The 26,081-nt window shown below is 42.6% G+C and overlaps 1 protein-coding gene across 10 annotated transcripts in view; it reads left to right on the forward strand.

Moving 5' to 3' along the window:
* The window catches only part of LOC119656644 (zinc metalloproteinase-disintegrin-like jararhagin), a 973,582-nt gene that overhangs the window by 829,630 nt on the left and 117,871 nt on the right, over nucleotides 1-26,081 (forward strand). For all 10 annotated transcript variants that reach the window (XR_005250066.1, XM_038063100.1, XM_038063098.1 and 7 more), the window contains 2 exons: nucleotides 3,932-4,109; nucleotides 13,429-13,582. Coding sequence is in view for 9 of the 10 variants with exons in the window: in XM_038063100.1 (XP_037919028.1) it covers nucleotides 3,932-4,109; nucleotides 13,429-13,582 (332 nt within the window). In the remaining variant the exon portion in view is untranslated. The remainder of the gene's footprint in view (nucleotides 1-3,931; nucleotides 4,110-13,428; nucleotides 13,583-26,081) is intronic.

Here is a 26,081-nt window from a genome sequence, read left to right on the forward strand (position 1 = left end):
ATAAGGTTCTCGCAGCTAGAGAAGAGATTAGCTAGAAATGAAGCCTTAAAAAGTCAACGCGTCGGCTTCATGGAGGAATACCAACGATTGGGCCACATGATTGAAATTCCTGAACAGGAGAAACATGCAGTTCTTAGCTACTACCTGCCACACCATTCCTTTTACAAACAGCGGAGCACGACCACAAAGCTGAGAGTGGTTTTTAATGCATCCCAAGAAGCACCATCTCCGCACCGTCTCTCAACGACGTTCTACTGACAGGGCCAAGCATCCAGAACAACCTCACCAATCTACTCATGAGATGGAGGACTCACCGATACGTCATCGCAGCCGACATTGAGAAGATGTATCGACAAATAATGATGGACCCTCAAGATCAGGATTTCCAACGCATATTCTGGCGGAGTCATCCCTCAGACTCAATCAAACACTACAGGGTGACCACAGTCACCACAAACGCCCCATACCTAGCGTTGCAAACATTACGGCGGCTAGCTGAGAATGAAACGCTGTGATACCATCATCGACGCCTTTTACGTGGAGGACGTACTCACGGGAGAAGACACTATCGAACATGTTAGAGACCTGCAACAAGATCTGATAAACGTACTAGAAAGGGAAGGTTTCAAATTGCGGAAATGGGTCGCCAATCATGACGCTCTGCTATCATCACTGCCCGACATCCCCCGAGAAGCTAAGACGTCGCTTAGAATTCAAGAAGATGATCATATCAGGACCTTTGGATTAAGATGGCTTCCAGCCAGAGACTCATTCTCATTCAAAGTGCAACCTAAATCTCAAACTAAGGAGACATTGACAAGGAGACAGCTCCTTTCCGAAGACGCTAAGATATTTGATCCAGTGGGTTGGTGACAACCATATATTGTGTTCGGCAAAATCATCATGCAGCAGTTATGGATTTTGGGAATTGAATGGAACGATTCCGCTCCACACGAGCTAGATGTGAAATGGCGCACATTCCGAGCACAGCTACCAGAGCTCGAGAATCTCACGATCCCACGACATCTCAACTATTCGGCCATCAACGCAATCCAGATTCATAGATTCTGCGATACTTCTGATCCTGAGAATAGAAGAAATGGGAGCAAAGCCATTCGTCAGACTAATCACATGAAATTCGAGGGTCGCCCCCCTGAAAACACAGTCGATACCCCGTCTCGAATTATGTGGAGCAGCTCTACTGACCGAACTGATGAACGACACGCTTACGGCACCCAATTGGGATCGGCTCACACCATATTATTAGATTGACTCTACAATTGTGGTCCAGTGGATTCGAAGTCCAGCAGAGAGTTGGAAGATCTTCGTGGCAAATAGAGTTGCCCAAATACAGTCGAACTCAGACACAAAGCATTGGAAACACGTTAATAGCAGGTCTAATCCCGCAGACATTACTTCCCGCGGGTTATTTCCTCAAGCACTGGTCAACAACCAATGGCTTAGCAAGCAGAACTTGAAGGGGGCAACAACAGAATTGTGGTGGAACGGCCCAGAATGGCTTAGCAAACAGAACTTGAAGTGGGCAACAAGACACCTGACAATTCTGGAGCTAACATCGAACAGCGATCTAGCAGCAAATGCTTCGCCAGTATTGAGAATAAGGATGAGACGGACATTTTTCAAACATTCTCATCTTTTACAAAACTCATCCATGTCATCGCATACTGCCGGAGATGAATGAGGAAATCCAATAGCACATTCTTAACATCTAACGAACTACGACAATCAGAAATCATTTACCTTCAAATGACTCAACGAAAAGCATTCCCAATGGAAATCAGCAGCCTTGAAACCAATCGACAACTGCCAAAGTCAAGTTGCCTCATTAGGCTAGCACCATTCCTGGACTCAGAACAAGTGCTCAGGATAGGCGGAAGAATCAAACAAAGTGCCGCACCCTACAACAAGAAGAAGAACTTGGCCAACAACTAATGGGTCATTTACCATCAGAACGCATTCAGCCAGGAAAACCGTTCGCACGAACCGGGATCGACTATGCTGGACCCATTACAATCAAGTGGAACAGTGGCAGGGACACGAAGACCACTAAACCATATATAGCCGTCTTCGTGTGCCTCTCAACAAAGGCTGTCCATTTGGACTTGGCCAGTGACTTAACAGCAAAGACTTGCATTGCAGCTATTAGGAGGTTCATCCCACGAAGAGGTATGTGTCACAGGTTGATCAATGACAACGGAACTAACTTTGTCGGAGCTGATAAGGTACTGAAAGGGGCAGCAAAACAAATGGTTAGAGAGCGCACAAGAGACACTGGCGGCTAACAACATCCAGTGGAAGTTCATCCCACAAAGAAGCCCGCATTTTGAAGGGATCTGGGAAGCAGCCATGAAGTCCATGAAACGGCACTTAATAAAAGTGGTTGGAAATCGTCTGTTGAATGTGGAGAAGATTGAAGATTGAAGCCTGCCTTAGCTCAAGACCTCTGGCACCAATAACCACGGATCTAAACGGCTTAGATGCGCTAACACCTGGATACTTTCTCAAAGGCGAAAACCTTTTTGAGTTACCTGACGACAACACACAGGAAAACGTAACCAGAAAATGGGAACTAGTTCAGAAATTGAAACAGCAATTTTGGCGACGATGGAGCCTAGAGTATCTTACCCAGTTGCAACAACGCGTTAAGTGGTTCACGGCAGACCAGACATTGTAACTGAACGACTTAGTAATCATCAAAACAGATAACTTTGCATCCACGGTTTGGCCTTTAGGTCGAATCCTAGCGTTTCATCCAGGGAATGGCGGATTAGCCCGAGTTGTCACAATAAAGACTAGAGGAAACATCGTGCGACCCATCACAAGGATATGCCCATTACCGAGCAACGGCAATCACTAGAACTCGGATTCGTTTCAACGCTCCAAAATCGAAAATAATCCCATAAAGACTACACTATGACCATGAAATATGACCACCAGTTGAGACACTCCTCTATCCCGCCATGAACCTACTGCAGTAAGGAATCTCACTCAATGAGGATCCATTGTTTCCAACACAACCAACCCCAAGTAACGTCCAACGCATCGAGATCATCGGAAAAACCGAACCGGTTCTTGGCGCGCAGAATGTATAGAATTAGGACGAAAATATTTTTAACCTAGATTAAGTTTACATTATTCTAACATAAAATGTAATTGGGATCACCCTGTATGTATGCCCGATTGGGCCATTAAGTGAAGTTAGTTGCGATTTTGCTCTATCAAACCGCCACCAGTTGGCGCTGTTGGTGTCAGATAGTGAAGTATGAATACTCCTACATTTAATCAAGGAGTCATTTCAATTTTGATCATCGTTGTGATAACAGTGAATAAAAAGGATAAAAGGATGGAAAAGAGCCAAAAACGTATACTTTTTCTGTATGAGTTCAAACTCGGCCAAAAGGCAGCGGAGACGACCAGGAACATTAACAGCGTATTTAGAGCTGATACGGTAAGCGAACGAACCACACGGCGGTGGTTCGAAAAATTCCGATCAGGCGACGTAAACCTTCAAACTGAGCCACGTGGACATCCAGGACCATCGATTGACAACGACGAGCTACGTTTGCTAGTCGAATCCGACACACGTCAGTCTGTGAGAGACATTGCAAAGAAACTGGGCGTACTGGGGAAAGGTGAAAAAGCTCGACAAATGGGTTCCGCATGCCCTTAAGGCGCAAAACATGGCGCTACTTTGATTTTAAAGCTAGCGGTGAGTCTGCCCTAGCACTTCATTTTCATTCAGTGGCTCTTAACCAGTTTTGGTTTGATAAGGCTACAAACCAAACAACTATAAAAACTTTTCCTACCTTGAAAATATCAAAAGTCTCCCTCGATGGACCCTCACACGCAAACCTTTCCACGTCCCATTAATGCCCATTTATGTTTTTAACGAACAATTTTAAATTTCCAGGACAAATAATGGAAAAATCGGCTCAAACGAATTTCCCGAGCACGGAGTTGTCAAGGATGGTACGCCCTGCGGTGAAAATTTAATTTGCGTTAATAGGACTTGTGTCAGCTTGTTTCCACACATCGATCAAACAAAATGTCCTTCAAATAAAATGGGCTACGAGTGTTCGGATCACGGTGTAAGTATCCACCCCTACCCCCTATCTCAAGCATTTATTTCAGTGATTTTTCACGCTCGGCATAGCGAAAAATAAGCACCCCATGAACGCGAGTGCTATAATTAAGTGTAAATTCAATTTAAATATCGAATGACTGTGGAGCGAATTAAATAAGACATGGAGAGATTGAAATTCCAGTTTTTTTCCTTTGAAATGCGCTCTGAGTGGCAAGTTTCGCCTGGTGCTAGGACATTTGCCAGAAATCAATGTGATTTTTTATTTTTAATTGAGGAGCTCTCAGGAGTTTGCAGTGGAAACTTTCAGTATTTGTTTTCCAAGCATCGATGGCAATATTTTTCACTAAAGCACGACGATTTAAGTTATGTGCAAATAGAGCCTGCGAGGAGTCATAATTGTATAACGAACAAACATGGAGCCTGCCAACATCGAGACTAGTAGAACCAGAAAAACTTTCCATTATATGTGGAGCACTTGCATACAAAAAATAAACCAACAACTTTTGGCTGCAAAAAAAAAAACAATTTAATTACATTCACCCGCAGACTTGTACGTATACACACGCAAAAATATCCACGTATTTGCAAATAAAGGAGCCAATCTCAAGTCCTCTTTTTTTTTTGAATTTCAGAAAGAAAGTCCTAAATAACTGCTGTAAAATTTAAATACCTTTAAAGCTGACATTAAATCCAGAAACGTTCGGGTTGCCAACAAGTTGTCAACTGTTGCCAACAAGCTGTCAACTGTTGCCAACTTGAGTATTGAAATTTAACTCTAAGTCGCTAGCTTCCGTGGGTAATGGACGACTCGCATTTCAGACTTCAAAAATATCCGCATTGATTGGGTTGATACTGATAGGAACTAATAATAGTTGATCCATGACCCAGGATCGGCCAATATGCTGGCATGGAAAACGCAGCGCTACTGGTTGATCTCAATCAGTTATAGTTTCTCACAATTCGATCTGCAGTTGATTCTGCAATATTTGCAGCCAACCTGATACGGACTCCTCCCAAAATTATGCGTTTGGTTTTTGGTTGCATATATGTGGACTATGCCAAAAGTATTCATTTAGATAGATCGCTGTCCGTTTCTGACAATATGTTTCAGCCAACCCCACGATTTTCCTAAAAGACTGCACTTTTCCTGCACTACTCTACGCCACGTAATTCTAAGACGATCCTGGGATAGTGACACAACCCTCAATCTCAAGTTTCAATGAGATTGTACTTCAGTTTCATTATTATCGCAAATAATGCTGTGCAAGGGATAAGCCTACAGCAGCGGGCCAGCACGATTACGAACACAAACAACCAAGACCACCGGCATTGAAACCCAGGGTAACGGAATCGAGAGCCTGACACGCAATCATCTCGACCACCGCAGCCACCCATTGGCAGAAACAATGCTAACTAAATATACAAACTGTTCGACGTCCTCGGTGTTCTCCACATCAAAAGAATGAACAACTTTCAAGACTTTCTGACCGTCCAATACGACAACGTAGCACTCTAACCACTGAGCCATCCGGACACAACTCTACTTATCATCATCATCAACGGCGCAACAGCCAATATCCGGTCTAGGCCTGTCTTAGTAAGGAGCTCCAGACATTCCAATTTTGCGCCGAGGTGGGCCAATGCGATGTCCCTAAAAGCTGTCTGGCATCCTTACCAACATCATCGCTACATCTCAAGCAGGCTCCGCCCCATCTTCTTTTTTTTCCATCGTAGATATTGCCTTTATAGACATTCCGCGCTGGATCATCCTCATCCATACGGATTAGGTGACCCGCCCACCGCAACCTATTGGGCCGCATTTTATCCACAATCAGACGATTTTGGTATCGCTCATAGATTTCATCATTATAGAGGCTACGTAACCGTCCATCCTCATGTGGGAGCCGGAAATTTTTCAGAGGATTCTTTTCTCGAACGGGACCAAAAATCCGCAATTTTCCTTGCTAAGAACCCAAATTTCCGAGAGATAACTGAATCCTGACGAGAAAAAAGTGAACCAAGTCTGGCAGCCGTTAATCTTCTTCTCCAAACAGCTCAATCTCGCTCAACGAAACCACAATACCTACGATCGTGAGTTATTAGCCGCGTTCGTCGCAATTAAATATTTCTGGTGCTACCTTGAAGGCAGTCTTGTTCACAGACCATAAGCAACTCATTTTCGCTTTAAAATAAAAGCGCGACTAAGCGTCCCCTCGCCAACTTCGACACTTGAGCTTTATTAGCCAGTTAACTTCCGACATTCAGCACATGTCTGAAGAAGAAAACGTGATTCCTGACGGTTTTCCAAGTGTTGCAGAGGTTTAGATCCCGCCACTGTCGGTTTTCCACAATCGCGGGACGCAGAAGGACGACGCAGTTCGTCAGAGCTTGAGAACCAACTCCAAATATACATTTAGGGAATTTCCTATCTGCAGTTCAATATCCAGTATATACTGCGAGACCTCAGACAAGGGACCGAAACAAAGAGTCGGTTAGCCACCGCAAAGTATTTCTAGCCGTCCATAAGCAAGGACCTCAATTCTTGGGCCAGAGAGTGCACCGCATGCCAGAAGTGCAAAACACCAAGGTAGGAGTGTTTACTCGGTCCACCAAATATTTCTACACAATCCATCTCAACATCATTGGCCCTTTGTGAGACTCGCACGGCTTCAGGTATTACCTCACAACCATCGATGGGTTCACAAGGTGGCCTGAGGCAATGCGTCTGAAAGACATTACTGCACAATCTTATACAGAGGGCCTCTGTCGAGAATTGATTCCACCCTTTGGTGTGCCGGCAATTAAAATCACCGGCGAGTTTGTGTCGTACTTTTTCTCAGAGCTGGGTAAATTCCTCGGCTTTAATCGACATCGGACAACCGTTTACCACCCGGAGTCCAATGAGATGCTCGAAAGGTGGCACAAAACGCTGAAGGCCGCTATAATAACCCAATACGACCCCCAGGTCCAGCCACTCGTTCTTCTTGGCCTCCGAACAGCCAATCGCGAAGAACTTGCTACAAGTCCCGCGGACCTGGTATGCGGAGAGAACCGAAGACTCCCCAGCGATCCTGCTCTCGACATCAGGCCGGGATTCAAGGCTACCAGTATATTGCGTCTGCTCAAGTACGCAATGCCAAAGCGGAAGCCGCCACCAACCACGCGAAAATCATGGCTGACGTGCCCAGAGGTCTCGAATCATGTACGGACGTCCTAATTAGGACGCTCCTCGAAATCCACTGCAGCCACTTTATGAGGGCCCCTTCGAAGTCCTCGAGCGAGACCGACATAATTAGAGGCTCAACATCGGGGGCGCGGTCAAAGGAGTCTCGTTAGTTCAACTAAAGCCTTTCGTCCAGCAAGGAAATGCGACCAAGGCGAGAGATTTTTTAAAAGTAATAAGATAAAGTGTTTAACTTACAATCGCGTGGAGGTGAAGGTAGGCATCGATAGCAGAGCTGCCGATGTTAAAGTACAGGAGATGTTCAACTAGATTTGTGCTAGCAATGTACCAGATCACGGGGTCGCCCTTACTATCAAGCTTTCAACAGAAACATCTGGCTGCTCCAATCAACAGGATTCAGAGAAGAAATCGAGCTGTTGAAAAAGGGTAATCCCTCTAAGGGCAGGCTAAAACAACACCACCGTTTTTTATAGACTCCGAAATGCAGACATCTTGGAAGACGTGAAATATCCTATTATCCTTCCACAATACCACCACATCACATTTTTGATCATAAGAGATGCACACAACAAGACAATACATGGGGGTCTTTTACTCGTACGGGACTACCTGCATATAAGATGCTGGATGATTAACGATCAAAGGATTATTCGCAGCGAGCTCTATCGATGTTCAAACTGCTGGAGACACGCAAACTCAAACAACAATACACTGATGGGAGACCTACCTGCGGTTCGAATAAATCCTGCGAATGCCTTCACATATTGTGGCGTAGACTATGCAGATTTCAAAACACGGATGGCTAAGGACCGTGAAGCCACGACGCTAAAGGGTTATGTTGCCTTATTCGTTTGCATGGTCACAAAAGCAACCCATCTGGAGCTTGTTAGTGACATGACAACTGAAGCATTCCTAGCTGCTTCCAAAAGGTTTACCAGCCGAAGAGCACTTTGTAGGGGGATCAACAGAATGGAGAAAGACCTCGCAGAAGCGATTAAATCCTCCACCAACGAAATCACCAAAATATCGGTCAAGGATGGTATCTCGTGGAAGCTAATACTTGTGGCTTTTCCTCACTTTGATGGCTTATAGGAGGCCGGAGTCCAGTCTACAAAAGGACACCTGAAGCAGGTTTTCGACGAGGCAAAGATAGTTGCAACATTCGAGGGGTTTTCTACCATTCTTTATCAGATCAAGGCTTGCCTAAATTCGCAACGTTAACGACGATTTCTAGCGACCAAGCCGACCTTGAAGCTTTAACATCTGGACACCTCCAGATCGACAGACCGCTTCTTGCATTTTCAGACATAAGCGCTGGCAAACGCCCACAGCAATACACCAGGTGTTTTGGAAAAAGGTGGCCAACAGAATATTTGCACCCTCCTCAACGTGGAGCATCGTTGGACACAGAACACAGAAAACCCAGAGGTTGGTGAGCTGGTCTTGGTCAAAGAACGGGACATGCCTCCATCGAAATGGCCCCAGGCTTTTCGTCGCAGACGTTTCTACAACAGTAGATATCATTTGTAAAGACAGCAGAGAGGAGTTGCTGCTGCGTGGCATTGGCATCATATGGACCGTTGGAAGCTGCGTCGTACAGACGAATCACATTACGAGCATACTTGGAGGATTCGCGAAAAACAATCGCCAGGTTCACGAAGGAAATTTCCCCCCAAATGTTACAAGTAGGTTCTCCAGCTGCAGAAAGGAACGAGACAATAGTAAAGTCTCCGAACAACTGTTTGCCAATTTTTCAGCTGATGTTGCGATCCCCTCAACATCTCTTGACGAAATCAGGAAACACGCTGTTCCAGAAATCACCATGATAGCGGCCACTGTTATCATTCCGCTCATGTTACTTCAGATTAGAAAAATAATAACTTCATGGCGAGATAGAGAAAGGTGGAATTAAAGGATGGAAGGCAAGGATATAATATCAGCACGATTACAAGTAGTTGACCAAATATCACTTCAGGGAAGATTCAATAAGCCCGCGGACGAATCTGTTCAGAAACTGAACAAGGTGAGGAAAATATGTGACCTCGTCCTTGTTTCCTCAGGCCAGTCAACAATCTGCGGTTGCACTCAAGCATATATTTTCTCCACAAGTAAGCAATTATTAATGAAAAATCGATTATTGCCAATACACATTTTTTTGAATGCGAATTAACCACCCCAACAGCCCACAATAACGAAACCTTATAAGCACTACAATAATATAATTCCCGAACTCTTTCGAGCGAAAAGAAAAGCCAAAGCCAATTGGCAGAAATGTAGATCCCCTGGCTCCAAGAAAAGCACTCAATGATGCAACAAAAGCGCTTTAACATGAACTTCATGTGAACAAAAACAATAAAGTACAAGATTTTTTGGAAAACCTAGACCATAACGCCATGGCAGACAATTCAATCTATTCAATACTGGTTGATACACCTATCAAGGATGCTAAGAGTAAACGGCATCTTGCCGAAGCCTTCACTCCAAACATAAAAGAACTCACAAAATTAGAGCTACCAACTGCAGCCAATATACCGAATAGACCGAAAGACGCTAGGATAATAGTTACCTCGAAACCAGGGAAACACAGAACAAAAGTGGAATCATACAGACCAATTAGTCTCCTTCCAGTCCTTTCTAAGGTCATCGAAAGGTTCCTGCTAGATAACCTAATGCCAATAATAACAAGCAGAAACCTTATTCCAAAACACCGGTTTGGATTTCACGAGAAACACTCCACCATACAGCAGATATACAAGATAATAAACAAAATGAAAACAGCCCTCGAAAGAAAGTATATCTTGGTATATTCCTAGACGCAGCTCAGTTGCTTGATAAGGTATCGCACCAAGGCCTGAAGTACAAAATAGCCTCAAGCCTTCCTAATAACTTCCACTAAATTCTCTATAGCTACATTGAAAACAGACAATCCAAAGTTAAGTGCAAAAACAGCGTTAGTAGGCACCACCATAACATAACAACAGGCATACCACAAGGCAGCGTGTTAGGACCGGTCCTTTATCTTTTATATACCGTCGATATACCAACAAGTAAACACATCGTAACCACAACTGCTGCTGACGATGCACCATTACTCTGCTCACACATCAACCCCACAACGGCTGTAAGTTCCAAGAACATGTTAAAAAGGTCATGCCTTGGTTCACAAGATGGAATACCAAGATCAACGAGGGTGAAACAGAGCAAATTGTATTTACTTTAAGAAAGCACAATTCCAGATCAATTAGCACCAACAATAAAACAGTAAAGCAGGTGAAAGTAGTGAGGTACCTAGAATAGGAATGGATAGAAAGTTGAATTGGAAGATCCACATCCAGAAGAAAAGGGACCAAGTCAAACTTGCATTCAATAAACTTTATTGGTTATTAAATAGTAAATCTAAACCGAACTTAAACCCAAAAATCCTTTTATATAAAACACTGCTGAAGTCAATTTGGTCCTATTGGATAAAGCTTTGGGGATCATCGAAACTACTTTGCTGGTACTAACTTCACCCGTTGGAGCTTCACTCGCGTATCAGCTTTATAAGGACTACCGACGGAGCGTCAAAAAGAAATATGCGTGCCTAGGAGATGCTCACTCTCCACTAGAAGACCAAATTGTTGGTGGAATAGTGAACTTGCCAGTCTTCGATCGATTTGCCACAGAGCCAGACGAACGGCTCAGAGGGCAATAGGTAGGATCGATCAAGGGCAAAAGGAGTATGCCTATAGGGAAGCCCGCAAGAACCTCAAGCCATCCAGCGTAGTAAGAGGGAATGTTTCAAGGAGCTCTGTTTGGAAGCGGCCATAAATCCGTGGGGTAGCGCCTATAAAATCGTGACAGGGCGATTCAGAGGCCGATCATCTCCACAGATCACGTGCCCTATGCTCTTGTTGAAAATAATCCAGGGGTTATTTCCCCAGCAAGAGCGGGGTACTAACACTTTCCAGCGTCCCCTGAATGTGACGTCGATTCCACCAGTCACCAGGGACAAGCTGCTGGAGATCTGCAGTCGAATAGGCAACAGCAAAGCCCCGGGTCTGGACGGCATACCGAATAAGGCGCTCAAACTTGCCGTCAAATGTAGACCGGATATGTTCGCGGAGCTGTTCGAAGCGTGCATGTCCGAAGGTATCTTTCCAGCGACGTGGAAGCGGCAGAAGCTGGTGTTGCTGCCTAAGGCTGGCAAACCGCCAGGGGAACCGTCCTCCTATAGACCCATATGTCTTCTAGACACTATGGGGAAAATGTTGGAGCGGGTTATTTATAATAGACTATTCCCAGTCGTCGAGAGCCAAGGCGGCCTTTCAGATAGGCAGTATGGGTTCCGCAAAGCCAGATCAACCATTGATGCCATCCAAATGGTTACTGGCTTGGCCGAAAATGCAATTCACGGAAGGGGTTCTAACAGCAGATATTGTGTAGTGGTCACCCTGGATGTGAGGAATGGTTTTAACTCGGCCAATTGGAACCTTATACGAAAGTCTTTGGCGACGATTGGTGTTCCCACCTACTTCGCCGTTATCATAGATAGCTATTTGCATGAGCGAACATTGTGGTATAATACCGATGATGGACCCAAGGGGTACGTTGTCTCCGCGGGTGTCCCACAGGGCTCTGTACTGGGCCCACTACTGTGGAACATCATGTATAATGATGTGCTTAACTTTCCGGTTCCGGTGGTGGGTTACGCCGATGACATAGTACTGGTTGTGGTCGCAAAGCATCTCGAGGGTGTTGAGTTGTACTCAAGCGAAGCAATCAGTGTAGTTAAGGCTTGGCCAGAGAGTGCTGGACTGCTCGCGTAGGAAAAGACGGAAGCGGTCCTCATCACTAAGCGCCGCAAAAGAAATTACGCCTGCGTCAGAATCGGGAATCGTATCATCACTTCCAAGCCGGCCATCAAATACTTGGGGGTGATGATAGACGGAAAACTCAATTTTATGCAGCACATAGTACGAGTATGGCTCTGGCATGGATGATGCCGAACGTAGGAGGACCGCGGCATACTTGCAGGCTGTTCATAGCCAGGGTCGTGAGTTCTATCATGCTGTATGCAGTCCCAGTTTGGGGAAACGCGCTGCAGGTTTTAGGAAATGCATATAAACTGAGTAGGGTTTACAGAAGAACAGCCTTAAGGATGTGTTCTGCCTTCAGGACCGTCTCAGACGATGCAGTGTTCGTCATCTCGGGAATGATGCCAATTGACATCCTGGCAACCGAAATGATGAACATTTATAACACCAGGTCCATCTCTCCCTTATCGCAGGTGAAAAAGGTCGAAAGAGAGAGATCCATAAGCAGGTGGAAACAACGATGGGACCAGTCAGAAAAGGGTCGTTGGACTTACAGGTTGATCCCTTCCATCAGGGAGTGGCTGGAGAGAAAGCATGGAGAGATCAATTATAATCTCACCCAGTTTCTCACCGGCCATGGAGGATACCGTCAATACCTGTACAGGTTTAAATTGGACACCTCGCCTAATTGTCCAAACTGCGACGGGGTCCCGGAGGACCCGGCGCACGTATTCTTCCAATGTCCTAGGTTCGTGGAAGAAATAAGGAATCTAGAGGAAACATTGAACCGACATTACAAACAAAACCTTAAAAAACCTAAAGGTGTAAAGGGAGAGCATCACAAGATGTTCTTCGTTAATTACAATCAACACTCCATGGAAATTCGATCATTCAATGTAAAACGAAATCAGAAATCGGCCCTAATTTCATTTACTTTGTGAAATCCAGAAGGTAAGAATCCAATTTCCTTGCAAAACGGTAACTAATTAAATCCATGGGTGGCTCCTTAAAAGTCAAGTTTCCACTCAGGTTAATCGTCATTGAATTCAGCAAAAGAAGCAATTATAATCGTACGAAGTAGCAACAATCACTTGGTACGATAAAAACTCTGTTTTGAATAATTGATGGATGAAGAGCGAAAAATCTTTATACGATTTTCAAAGAATATATGGAGGAATCAGCAAAGGAAGGAGCTTATATTCCGTAGTAAAAATTCATTTGCTCCTCGCAAACAGGAGAGCCATTTGTATTTGATTTCCCTTTGATAAACGAAATCTACATTCCTTTGATCTCCCGTGATTATTGACATCCCGTTGATTTCGTTCTTTATGAAATTATTACAGGTCTGCACAAATATGAACTCATGCTTCTGTGACGTAGGATGGGGAGGACTGGATTGCTCAGTACCAATTGCTCTGACAACAAGTACCACGCTAGCTCCGTCAGGCACCACACAGGGAAGTTCAATTAAAATGGAAAAGAAAGAAACGGCTTACGGTAAGATTGCAGCACTTTGGTTTTCAAAAAAGATACAATCAAAAGCAATTATAGTACGTTAACGTAAGGCAGAAAGTATTAACAATGTAAAACCACCCAAAAGATATTTATCTTTTTGTTTTTTTTTTCGTTTCAAGAAATAAGTTCAACTTTTTCGTTTGTTTGAGAAGTTTAAGAGTCTTATTTCGTTCGATAACCAAAGAATTTTTTGAACTTCTGCCTGAACGATACAAATATAAAAGTTTTTAGTTTAAAAAAGATAAACGTATCTTTCCAAGAGATCTAGAGTCGTGACAATGGTAATCTACAGGTGAATATTCGTGACATAATTTGCTTCGTTTCATGTAACTTTCATTTCAACCATTACACCTAATTTCCAAATTGCCTTTCAGTTGTACTCGTACATCAACAGTTTTTATAGAATAGATATCAACCAGCATTTAACATAATTACACCGTCATCCGCAATCAAATCCATCACTATTTTAGTTGTTTTACTTCACTACTGCTGTGGATAAATATTCGAATTGGTTTATGCTCTCCATTGGTTTTTCTCAAAGGAATAAAACAAAGAAAATTACTTGTGCGTATGAAAAATGCAACACTAATAAATTCATGGCTAAACCTTTTCTTTTTCCTCACTCCAATATGCTAAGCTCAATAAATTATAACCAAATCGGATCAAAACCTAACAAATTCATGTTCATTACTCGCAACAGTAACAAAATTATTAGAACTCGCAATCACCCAGGTAGCGTAGATATAGAACTATTTAGGATTTTACAATATTTCCAGCGATAAAGTTACCCCGAATTATTCCTGTAATAAATTACTTGATTTATTGAAAATATGAAAATTTATCTGGAATACGCATAAATTCATTAAAACCAGTCATGAACGGAATGAAAAGACGGATTTCACCCACTTGCCCTTCGGCCGGCCCAAATTATGGTGGTCATAAAGCTTTTGATATGCTAAATTTTGAAAATTATGCGGTGCAAGTGGAGTTAGTAGCGTGTGGTCTCTATCAGGATACACTTTTGGCAAACATCAAATGCTTTTAGTGCCAGTTAATTGACCCTTCAGCAAGCATTGACCCAGCTTAACCCAATTTAAGTGGTTGCGCTAATTAAAATATTTTCAGTTGTAGAAAATCTCGTTTTCAAGTGCTTTCGACCATGTAGCAGCATTATCCTGATTATGCGGGATGCAATATGCAGTTAGCCAAAGGACAACAACAATGCTAGATATTATTTTTTGAAACGCTTTACGCACGTACCATTCCATTGATCGTTGAAGCTTCCGTCATAATATATAAAGTATGTATATGCATAGCTCGTCAGCTACTGTAGAAAAAAATTTAAGATGGATGCACATGCCATACCCCCCCCCCCCCCATTTCAAAATTCGTAGATACTTTTAGACTACGGAAGTCAATAAAAAGGACAGCTAAGCAGGTTCGCGTAGATGCCTGGTAACTCTACCCCCGTAATTAAATTCCCACTAAAATCCATCTAATACAAAACTAGGAACTAATCTTCAGTTTGAATAGAATACCAGGTGTACTCCTAATTAATTTCCGGTTTTTTCCGATAGATGGCGTTCTATATTTTACGTTGGTCGCACATAACTGTCATTTCGTTTAGTTGTTGTCGAGTGTCTAAACTGCGTTGACTTTTCCCCAAAAAGTTCCTCCAGCAAATTTTTATTGCGCCTCAAAAATGTTGGCGTACGTACCGAATTTCGAGCATATGCACCATACATTGCTTTTCATGTTCAATCAAGGAAAAAAGTGTCCGAAAGCCAACGTGCACTTGTGGAAGTTTATGGCAATCATGCATTAACACTTCGAACATGTGGAACGTGGTTTCGAAAATTCAAAAATGGAGATTCGACCTGAACGGTGCCGCACGCTCCGGCAAGCGAAAATCGTTTGATGACGCCGAATTGCAAGCATTATTGGATGAAGACAACACGCAAACGCAACGACAGCTTGCAGATACGTTGGGAGTTTAACAGCAAGCAATTTCGAAACGTCTGCGAGCCATGGGAAAAATTCAGAAGTGTGGAAAGTGAGTGGCGCATGAACTGACCGAGAGACAAATGGAAAACCGAAAAGTGACGTGTGAAATTCTGCTTCAACGGTACAAAAGAAAGCCTTTTCTCCATCGTATTGTTACGGGCGACGAATAGTGGATTTTCTTGGGGGACCCTAAACGCAACAAATCCTGGGTGAGTCCAAGTGAAGCATCGACATCGACGGCACGACCAAATTGTTATGTTCAGAAGGTCAAGCTGTGTGTGTGGTGCGACCAGACCAGTGTGATCAACTTTGAACTGCTGAAACCTGGTGAAACTGTAAACGCCTTTCACTACAAACAACAAATGAAAGATTTGAGCCGAGCGATTGCGGAGAATCGACCAGAATATCAAGAAAGACAGAAGAAGGTGATTTTGTCACACGACCATGCACCATCGCATAAGTCGAAAGTCGTTCGCGACACGCTGGGAAAACTCAAGTGGGAGGTGCTTAACCATGCGGCTTACTCACCAGATCTGGCCCCATTGGATGACCACCTCTTTGCCTCTTTGGGCCATGCAGTTTCTGAGAAGCGCTTCGACTCCTACGAAAATTTGCGGCAATAGTTCACTGAGTGGTTCACCTCCAAAGACCGTCAATTCTACTGGTGTGGTATTCACAAATTATCAGAAAGGTGGACAAAATGTGTAGAAAGCGATGGAAAATAATTCGATTTAGGTTCCTTTGGAATTATGTGTTTCATTCACAAAAAAAACGGAAATTAATTGAGAGTACACCTGATAAATTGGTTAATCAACTATTAAAAGAACCATAGTAAGTACAGGGTGCATTATAAAAGTAATGCGGATTTACCGGGAAAAATAGATTTATCCAAAATAGTCTTCTCCTGCATCGATACACTTGCGGAGAAGATTCTACCACGCCTGGAAAGCACCCTGAATTTCCTCGACTGGAATGCCTCTCAGAAACCTTGTAACTTGAGCTTCAATGCTTTCCACCAACTCCCAGTGCTTTTCCATCAGCTCTTCTTCCAATTGGAGGAACAAAAAAAAAATCAGACGGGCAAGTCAGGGCTGTAAGGAGGCTGGGGCATCACGGAGGTCTTGTTCTGGTTCGTGGTCGTGGTCGAGCTTGAAAACGTCTTTCATGTCAGGCCTGACGCACACGACTCGTTGTTTCAGTCTCTTGAGAACCTCTAATTGTTTGTTTTTTGTTGTTGTTTGTTTATTTTGATGCAAGACTGCGCATTTACCGGGAAAAATAGATTTATTCAAAATAGTCTCCTCCTGCGTCGATACACCTGCGGAGAAGATTCTGCCACGATTGGAAAGCACCCTGAATCTCCTCGACTGGAACGCCTCTCAGGAACCTTGTAACTTGAGCTTCAATGCTTCCCACCAACTCCCAGTGCTTTTCCTTCAGCCCTTCTTCCAATTGGAGGAACAAAAAAAATCAGGATTCGTCCCCGGTTAGAATGGAGCTTAAATCGCACACAAAACCTAATCCAGTGAGCCATCCATTACGCAGTGACAGAATCGAAAAACAGACTTCGCGCAAAGACACGTCCTAACACTCCTAGTGCTTAGAACAAACTGAGGCAAAGCGCATTTGAAAGGGCAGAACCCCCTTCACAATCTCCGACCGGTCTGACCGCGCTTCGATGTATAGTTGCCTCATAATAAAACAATGCGCATTATATTCATAGAACACCCTGTACAAAGTTTGTGATAGGGAAGATCAATCCAAAGTCTCCATAAATCCTAATATACAGTTAACTAATTAAAAAGTTAGACAGTGACGACAATATAAGTCAAATACAGTGCAACTCGCTTATAATGAACTTCAAAGGACCGACAGATTTAATACATCATAGCCGAGTGTCCATTAAATCCGAATGTATAAAAACACAAATGAAGTTCCAGTTCTTAGCTAAACAAAGTATATGCAACTTTAGATAAAAAAAAGAAAGAAGAAAACATACAAACAAACGTACTTGACTAACCCAAGACGAAGCTTTTGGAGAAAATTTATAATCCTAGTACGGAAAACCCTTTGAACAGAATTTTCAGCACAGAAGTCCGCTGAGGCATTCTAGTCTAATACAATGATACAATAAATTTTTTTCTTTAAATTTATTTTTATTTTTCTATTACGTCTATAACTTAATTCGTGCCGTTTGCTAAGAGATGGCGTAACTCGATTATTATTCCATCATTCCAATATTTCGAATATGCGTTGGAAAGCTATTATCATTGTGCGTCTTCTTCAGTATATGTCATTCATTAGAAGTGTAAACAACAATAATTTTTTTTTTGTCACTAATATATGTCAAACTTTGTGCCTGGAAAAATGTTTTTGCGAGACGTTCTTCTCCATTACTTTAATATGAAGAAAACGACTGCCGAAAGTCATTGTATTTTGGTGGAAGTTTATGGTCAACTCTAGCTAGTTCAGCGAACGTGCCGAAAGTGGTTTGCACGATTTAAAAGTGGTGATTTTGACTTGGAAAACGGACTACGTCCTGGACAGCCAAAAAGTTTAAAGATGAAGAATTGGAAGCATTACTCGATGAAGATTGTTGCCAAACACAAGAAGAGCTTGCAGGATCTTTAGTAGTCACACAAGCAGCCATTTCAAAACGTTTAAAAGCAGCCGGATGCATTCCAAAGCAAGGTAATTGGGTGCCACATGAACTAAAGCCGAGAGACGTTGAAAGGCGATTTTGCATGTCCGAAATGCTGCTGGAACGCCACAAAAAGAAGTCATTTTTACATCGGATTGTTACTGCTGATGAAAAATGGATTCACTATGACAACCCCAAGCGAAAAAAATCGTATGTGAGACCCGGCCGGTCAGCCAAATCAATTGCAAAGGGAAATATTCATGGCACGAAGGTAATGCCCTGTATTTGGTGGAATCTGTAAAGTTGCTAAAACCGGGTGAAACTATCAATGACATCAGACATGAGTCCATAATTTTCCATCATGACAACGCTCGGCCTCGTGTGGCCCCACCGGTCAAACACTGTTTGGGGTTCAGCGGCTGGGAATTTTTGGCTCATTCGCCCTGCCCCGTCCGACTACCATTTATTTTGAGCGATGCAGAACATCCTCATTGGAATTCAGTTCACTTCAGAATATCAAAAATTGGCTTGATTTATTCTTGGCCGTCGAGCCGGAGCAGTTGTTTTGGGATGGAATCTACATTGCCAAAACGATGGGAAAAAGTAATAGATTCAGATGGACAATATTTTGAATAATACTATTGTACATGTCTTTCTTAAATAAACGATCAAATTTTGAAAAAACGGCACAAATTAAGTTATACATCCAACATATAGTCTCCTTATAAGCCTACACACGTCTGCCAGCGATGCTTCCCTCTCTTTATCCCGCCCTAATAGTACTCGGCGTCTTTCTCTGCAAAATATTTTTTTATCTCCGGCATGAAGCCAGCAAAAGTCTATACTTAATAAGGTTAGAATCGGCTTGGAGCCAACTAGTGAGCAATCTGTCCAGTGTAGGAACTAAGACAGGCCACTTTTCCTATCCGCTGCCTCCGCCAGCCCGTTTCCCAGAAACTACATGTTTACCTCCTTGCAGTGCAACCTGCACCCGCTAGTAGCCATTGTTCTGTTACCCAGCACTCCCTTCAAAGACCACCTCAATGTCCGATAATTCACAGATTTAATTTCACCAAATCACAAATTTTAAAACGAGGTCCGCTCTTTCTCTAGTGACTCTACTTCTCTGTACGAGACTCCCTTAAAAAGTGAAAATTGCCAGTCGAGGTGGGCCTGCCTGAGGATGTCAAGGAAGGGCGGGAACCTCAGTGGCACAAAACATCTGAGTCAAGGGAAACATGGGCCGAGGATGTAGTCCGTCGTGGATCGACCTTTGTCATCGCGGCACCCGTGTCCGAAGTTGTACAGCTCCACCCGCGGTCGAACCGTTTTTTTTAAATTTCAGGTTAAGCTCGCATGTGTTTATTTCGTTAGATGCTCGTGAATCCCCTCGTCGGTTTAAGTATCTTTAAGGATCCTTGTGGACCTACGCACTGGGAAGGATACGTGAATTTTTAAATAATGACACGCGAGAGGTCGAAGTGTTTGAAGGACCCCCCTCCCCCCATATTTCCGTACCAGGCTAACATAGAGTCATGCAAGCACGCGTCGGCGGAACACTTCGATGGAGCTTCAACATTTGCGGGCGGACCTTCACGGTGAATTTCGTCGACTTTTTAGGTTTTTGGGATAGCGCTTCCCTCTTGGTCGTCTCTGGTCACTCAAGATGGTCGTTTGACCAACGAAATATCAATTCGTTCCTTACAAAATTGCTAACTATGGCTGCAGGGCCAATCGTTGAAAGGAATCAAGATTCCGCGACGTACATAGGCGATCTTGCCGATAAGGTGTCCCAGCTGGGCCAGTAGTAAACGTGCATATAGGAAAGATCGCGTTACACCAATGCATTTTAGTCTTATTCCACAATTTTAGTCATTGTCCTGGTACATGCAAGAATTAAAAATCTGATATAAAAATAAAAATTTTAAGAACAATTTATTCCAAAGGTCAAGTTAATGGAATTCCCGAAGAACAACTGCAACCCAACTTAGTCACTAACAGATGCACTTTTCTTTTTTATAATTTTGGTGTCTACACCGCCGCGGTTGGAATAGAAGAGACCGTCTTATTTCCATGCGGTCCTTACTGTCCCAACCAACGGCATTTTTCCACCGCTAATTCTCCACTCCCTTGGTGCGTTCCAAAAATGAGTGAGTGGAGAGTTCCGCGTCATCCGCGAATGCTGCAGATCCTGCCGCGCCACAGCATCAAGGTTACGGATTTCTCGAGTTTCTGATCGAAGAGGATGCCGACTTTGATGATTTTATAAAGTTATATGAAAAACCGATTCAAGTTATCTGCTCATCTGAAAAATCTGGAGCAAATATTTTCATAGAAAATTTAGACCCTGAAGTTGATGAGAAGGTATACGAACGTTCTCTGCTTTTGGTGTAATTTTGCAAACGCCAAATATTATGCGTGATCCCGAGGCCAGCAACGCTAAAGAATTCTTGTTTATTATTTAGCGTGAATAGGGAGAGTATCTGGAGTGTCCTACGCAGCAGGAACATTCCACATAAACTATTATCAGAGCAACATATGATAACGCAAAATGTCACGCGCTGAACCGAGGTTAAATCTTGGAGGATTTGGAGGACCAAAGCGGAGTCCGCTAAGGTCGCATCCTGTTACCGATATTATTTCCTCTTGTTGTCCGTGACGTTCTTCATGCTGCCCTGTCCGAAGGGCGTGGAGGAATTCAACGGACGATGACATCTTTTCTCGAACACCTTGACTACGCTGATGACACCTGTTTGCTCTCTCACCGGTTCATGAACCTTGACCAAATGGCCCGGGATTTGAAAAAAGAGGCAATTAAAGTTAGACTGACGATAAACACCAAGAAAACCAAGGTTATCAGTCTGACTGGTCACTCTCCTTAATGGGCAGAGCATCGAAGGCTGGTTGATCAATTTGTATATCTACGAAGCGTGGTTTCTGCAAACGGTGGCACGAAACTTTTCACTGCTCTGTCTAAAGACTTAAAATGCAGTTATCTTAGACTGAAAGAGGGAAACTGTTCTGTGCTAGTGCTATATAGAAGTAGCACTTGGAAAGTGAATTCCACTGTCAGTCAGAAGCTCCAAGCCTTCGTCAATTCCTGACTACGTCGTATCATCGGAGTATCCTGATCTGATACTATCTCAAACAAAGAAATTGGCCCGTGTGCAGGCTTGGCACTCGCATGCACTGTGATCGGAGGGCGCAGTGGATAGGTCACACATTAAGGCGGGGCAGCAATTGCATTGTTGGCTACGTCGTGCGTCCACTCTCCGGAGATGGCCAACGCGTGGGTCATCCAAAGGGCAGTAGAGGAGGAGTGCATACATCTCAAGAAATCGTGGGGGAATTGAAGGGCAGGTCAGGTAACCGCAAACGATGGCGCGTAGATGTGGTTGACGCGATATTACCCACTAAGGGGTAATTGGCAACCATATATTCGTCAAAAAGAATATAACTTCCGTTTTTTGTGCTTTAGGCCATTCAAAATTTCAATGGGCAATTTTGCTTGTATTTATTTTTTTATTTAAAAGAGTCAGAAACATCATATTTAGGTTTTTTATCAGTTCCTGGATCATAGCGTTGATAGTTTTCATGAACGGATTCATATTATTCAACTGTGTAAAAAGATTCAAGAAGTTGATCTTACTGTGAACTGTCTACCTCAGCGAATCGCACTCCAGCGTGGCCACATAAAGTTGGTAAGTTACCGGAGCTAGACAGTGTTTAAATTTTTCGCCACGGTATTCATTTGTTGTTGCTCCCATCTTTGGACAGCAAAACACTACCTTGCTTCAGGACATTATAGACTTTGCATCCTCTATTATTGGCAGGATTTTCCACTGAGATTCTCCGATGCAAATGGTAGCGAAGATTGTATATCAGACGAATTTCTCCTTTTCCCATTTTGCGTGCCCCTGGATTTGGGTCAACTTTAAATTACCATTAACTGATTTCGCTGCATATCCTATCTCAATATATTCCTTTTTCTATTTCATTGGGACCAATTTTCGGTTCACCGGTTCAATACCCTTGATTACAACTCAGAGACTTTTGCTGCTGTGACTATTCTGTAGACTTTTTCCGTTTTCCTTGGATACCATTCTGAAACCGTCCTGTGAGCAGTTTTGTATTTTCGACCCTCTGATTTCTCCATTTTTAATGGAAACAATATAAAAATAAAGAATTGCCTATAGTTTTTCCACCAAACTTTCGCTACTCTTCCCACTAAGGTAAATAGAAGTGGGTTTAACTTTAGTAATTCTTTTTTGGTTCTTTATCAGCCTCTTATGCCAAAATTCACAATCTATTTTCACTCGGTCTACTATCCTTCGTGGTGAGTTTCGAATTTCAACTAATTTCCGCCCAATACAAGTCAAACCTTTTTTTGTTTCTTTCTCGGAATCCCACCATCCCCTCCATATGTTTTTATTAAGCAGTATGACCTACTATTTCAAGTGCTGAATCGACTGATTGATATCATCTGTACACAAAATTTTGTTACGATAGAACAGGAAATCATGGGGATGTAAATTACTTGAAGGCGCGATGGTAGAGGGGGTAGAACGCCAGCTTCTAAATATCGTTGCCCTAGGTTCAAATCAAAGCTGTCAAAGCCGTCATGGCTGTTTGTGTTCAAGTTGTGTTTACCTCAATGCTGTGAGCTTATCATTTGTACAGCATTAAGTGTGAAGAAAATGGAACTGAAGGATAGTCTCAGTGAGAATGGAGGGAAATAACGAAGAAAAAGTCTGCGTGGACAGGGAGTCCTGATTCCGCATCCACTTAATGATTGACCGAACCACTTGGTAGGCAAGTGGGCACAGGTGGGCAGCGTCCGATAAATTACCTCTGCCCTGGGCGAAACCGTCAGTCAACTTTCTTTAAAAACTTGAGTGTTTAGCCCAAAAAAAAGGGGTCCGTGGACCACAAACGAGGAAATAAGTTCCTTGCCAAGTGGTTCGGTCTGTCATCATGTGGATCCGGAATCAAGACTCCCTGCATCCTCAACAAAAAAAAATATTAGTAGTATTTACAAAATAACAGCTTTCAAATCCCGGTTTCACTAGCATAAAAGGAAATTTCTTACACAAAATGAAAAAATAGTCAAGGTCACTAGGAAAAAAGCTGGATGCGATCGCAATTTTAAGTTAAAGTGAAGCACTTTCCTCTGAACATAATATTTTTTTAGATTTGGATGTTAGGTTCACTTCCTGAAGGATACTTTCCAAGGGAGGGCATTACTTTATTACTAACCGACAATAAGGCTGTACCTAGATAGCTCGTTTCCCCTTAAGGAACTAGCGCCTTCATCTAAGAGAACATGCATATACACACTAGGGTTGTTTCAAAAATAAGGTTTCCGCATTTTTTTCAGGCACAAAAAATTTCTTATTTGCAAAAAAAAAAACAAATAGACCATTCGAAACGTTGATCTTTAAACTATTTTTCTACATAGCCGCCATTTTTGTCTACACATTTTTTCTAACGAGTAATCTCTATTTGCACTCCCGCCTCAAAGAAGTCCGCCGCCAAGCCGTTGAGAAACCTGGAAATTTGGTCTTCCAACTCGAATCGTTTACCGTCTAGATGCTCCTTCAACTTGGGAAACAGATGGAAATCGCTTATTGCAATGTTAGAAATGTAAGAGTGATGGACAATTACTTCCCAGCCATATCCCTCGATTAAGTCCTTCGTTTGTTGCGAGACATGGTGACCGGCATTATCGCGGTGTAGTCCTACGCCTTTGGTGAGTTTTCCCCTACGACTATTTTGGACTGCCCAAATGAACTTTTTCAAGGTCTTATTGTGGTCCCTCCAGGCATAAACTCGATAAGCGGTACACCACGCCGGTCTCAAAACACCGTTGCCATGATTTTTCCTGCTGACAGTTTCTGCTTAAACTTTTCTAGTTTGTGCCACTCGGTGTGTTTCCATTGGCAAGATTGTTGTTTTGTTTCTGGAGTAACGTAATGGCACCGCAATTCATCCCCTGTAAGAATGGAGTCTAGGAAGTCTTCGGTATTCTCGTCGCATTCACTCAAAAGTCGACGCGTTGCTCTTTGGGGATTTCTAAGAGCATGTGCGGCTTTTCTTTCAAAATCTTGTCAATTGAAGCTTCAGAACCCTCAAGAATTTCAACAGCCAATTATCTGATCTTGATTCGTCAATGTTTGAACATGATTTCGCCCCGAGCGGTGACGCTGATGACGGGCTCCACCGCGGATTGCTGTTAGACCAGTACTGACCATCGCAGACGAGCGATTCTTGTTGGGATCGGTGGTGGGAAAACCAGCGAAGAACGCGGTATTTCCGGATTTCGCTTAACCTGACATGCGGTTTGCCGCAACAGCGTTTTTGAAACAACCCTCGTACGTTATCTGTGGATATTAATTCAAGTTCTTCCACGCAATTTTATGTTCTGCTTCAAATTTCAATAGTTGGATCCTTAGTATGACATGAGCTTATCGTCAATTTTACATTCCATAGTTCTAGTTGACTCAAGCACTGAAGTAGTTTTACTTTTGTCCCGGCATTTCAGATTCGTTGAATCGGTCCAAAATTTAGCATTTTAAAATGAGCCAGTTGACTTTTGAAATCCCTGTCAAATCAGATAGTGATAAAGCAACTGCCTTGCTCTAAAGAATTCAGCATGCAATACCAAAGAACGAAATACAACAACGAATCTAAGAAATACCATTTATGAAAGAGTAACCATTGTTAAATGATGGAATTGATAACTGGAAAAGGTGTCGCATTTTTCTTGCAATATTAAGAATGGAACCAAAAAATATAACAAATTCATTTTTGGAACAACCAATCGAATAATTGGCTTATGATATTCTCTAGAAAAAAAAAGTAAAACAACTAAATAGTGAGCAAATAATTTTCGGCTATAATTTAAATACCTTGAAATTCTTTAAGCCGCAGCCTAAGAAAATTAAATTGGAAGGACGATGAAAAATCAATTATTATTTTGAAAATTATTTTGAAACCAAAAAAAAAAAAACCAAAAAAAAAAAAAAAATATTGCAGGGGATGGAGACCAAGATAAAATCAGCACATTAACAATGGTCATCATATTAGTGGTAATCGTCAAATGTGTCTTCATTAGTTTCGCATCAATGGCCGTTTGTTACAGGTAGAGTACCACAAAATTCATATCATAAATCAAGCAAAAGCAAAGTCGATTGTTCAAGTTAATCCTGTTTTGAAGGCAACTACGCTGCTACTGTCCTTTGTGTGGTTATAATAATTGTTATTCAGTTCCTTTTCGCACTCACTGCTGGCGAGCTCTGTTATATAATTTTTGTCTGTTTTTATTTGAGAAAATGACATAAAATCTCTGAAATTTATGGATACTCTTGTATGATTTTAAATGGCCATGTCGATGTGTTGTTATGTTTCGTTCGTTATCGCTGTTGTCTAAGTGTTATATTATATGAATGTATGTATGTACATGTGATGTTGTTGATATGAACCCATCCAATTAGGTGGAAATTCAACGCAAACGGGGGACTTGCATGCTTGATTTTCACATAATCACTTTTTCATTTTTAAGCCGAGTAAGATAAATTTTCATATTAATATCAGATAATTTTAAACCTCGAATACTCCACCAGCAACTAGATGTAGGGATCTGTAGATGACCGATGTAACCGCACGTTATATTTCAACCCTCTCTGCAATTGACACCACCCACCCCATATACCCCGAGAGACTAAATAGACAATCTGTTGGGTTATCGTGTTTAGCTTACACCCCACGTAAGCACATGAAATCATTGGGTACTTATATGATAACAATAACCCCATCAACTTCTTGCCATAGTTGTGC

Source organism: Hermetia illucens, chromosome 5, assembly GCF_905115235.1.
Source record: "Hermetia illucens chromosome 5, iHerIll2.2.curated.20191125, whole genome shotgun sequence".
NCBI lineage: Eukaryota > Metazoa > Arthropoda > Insecta > Diptera > Stratiomyidae > Hermetia > Hermetia illucens.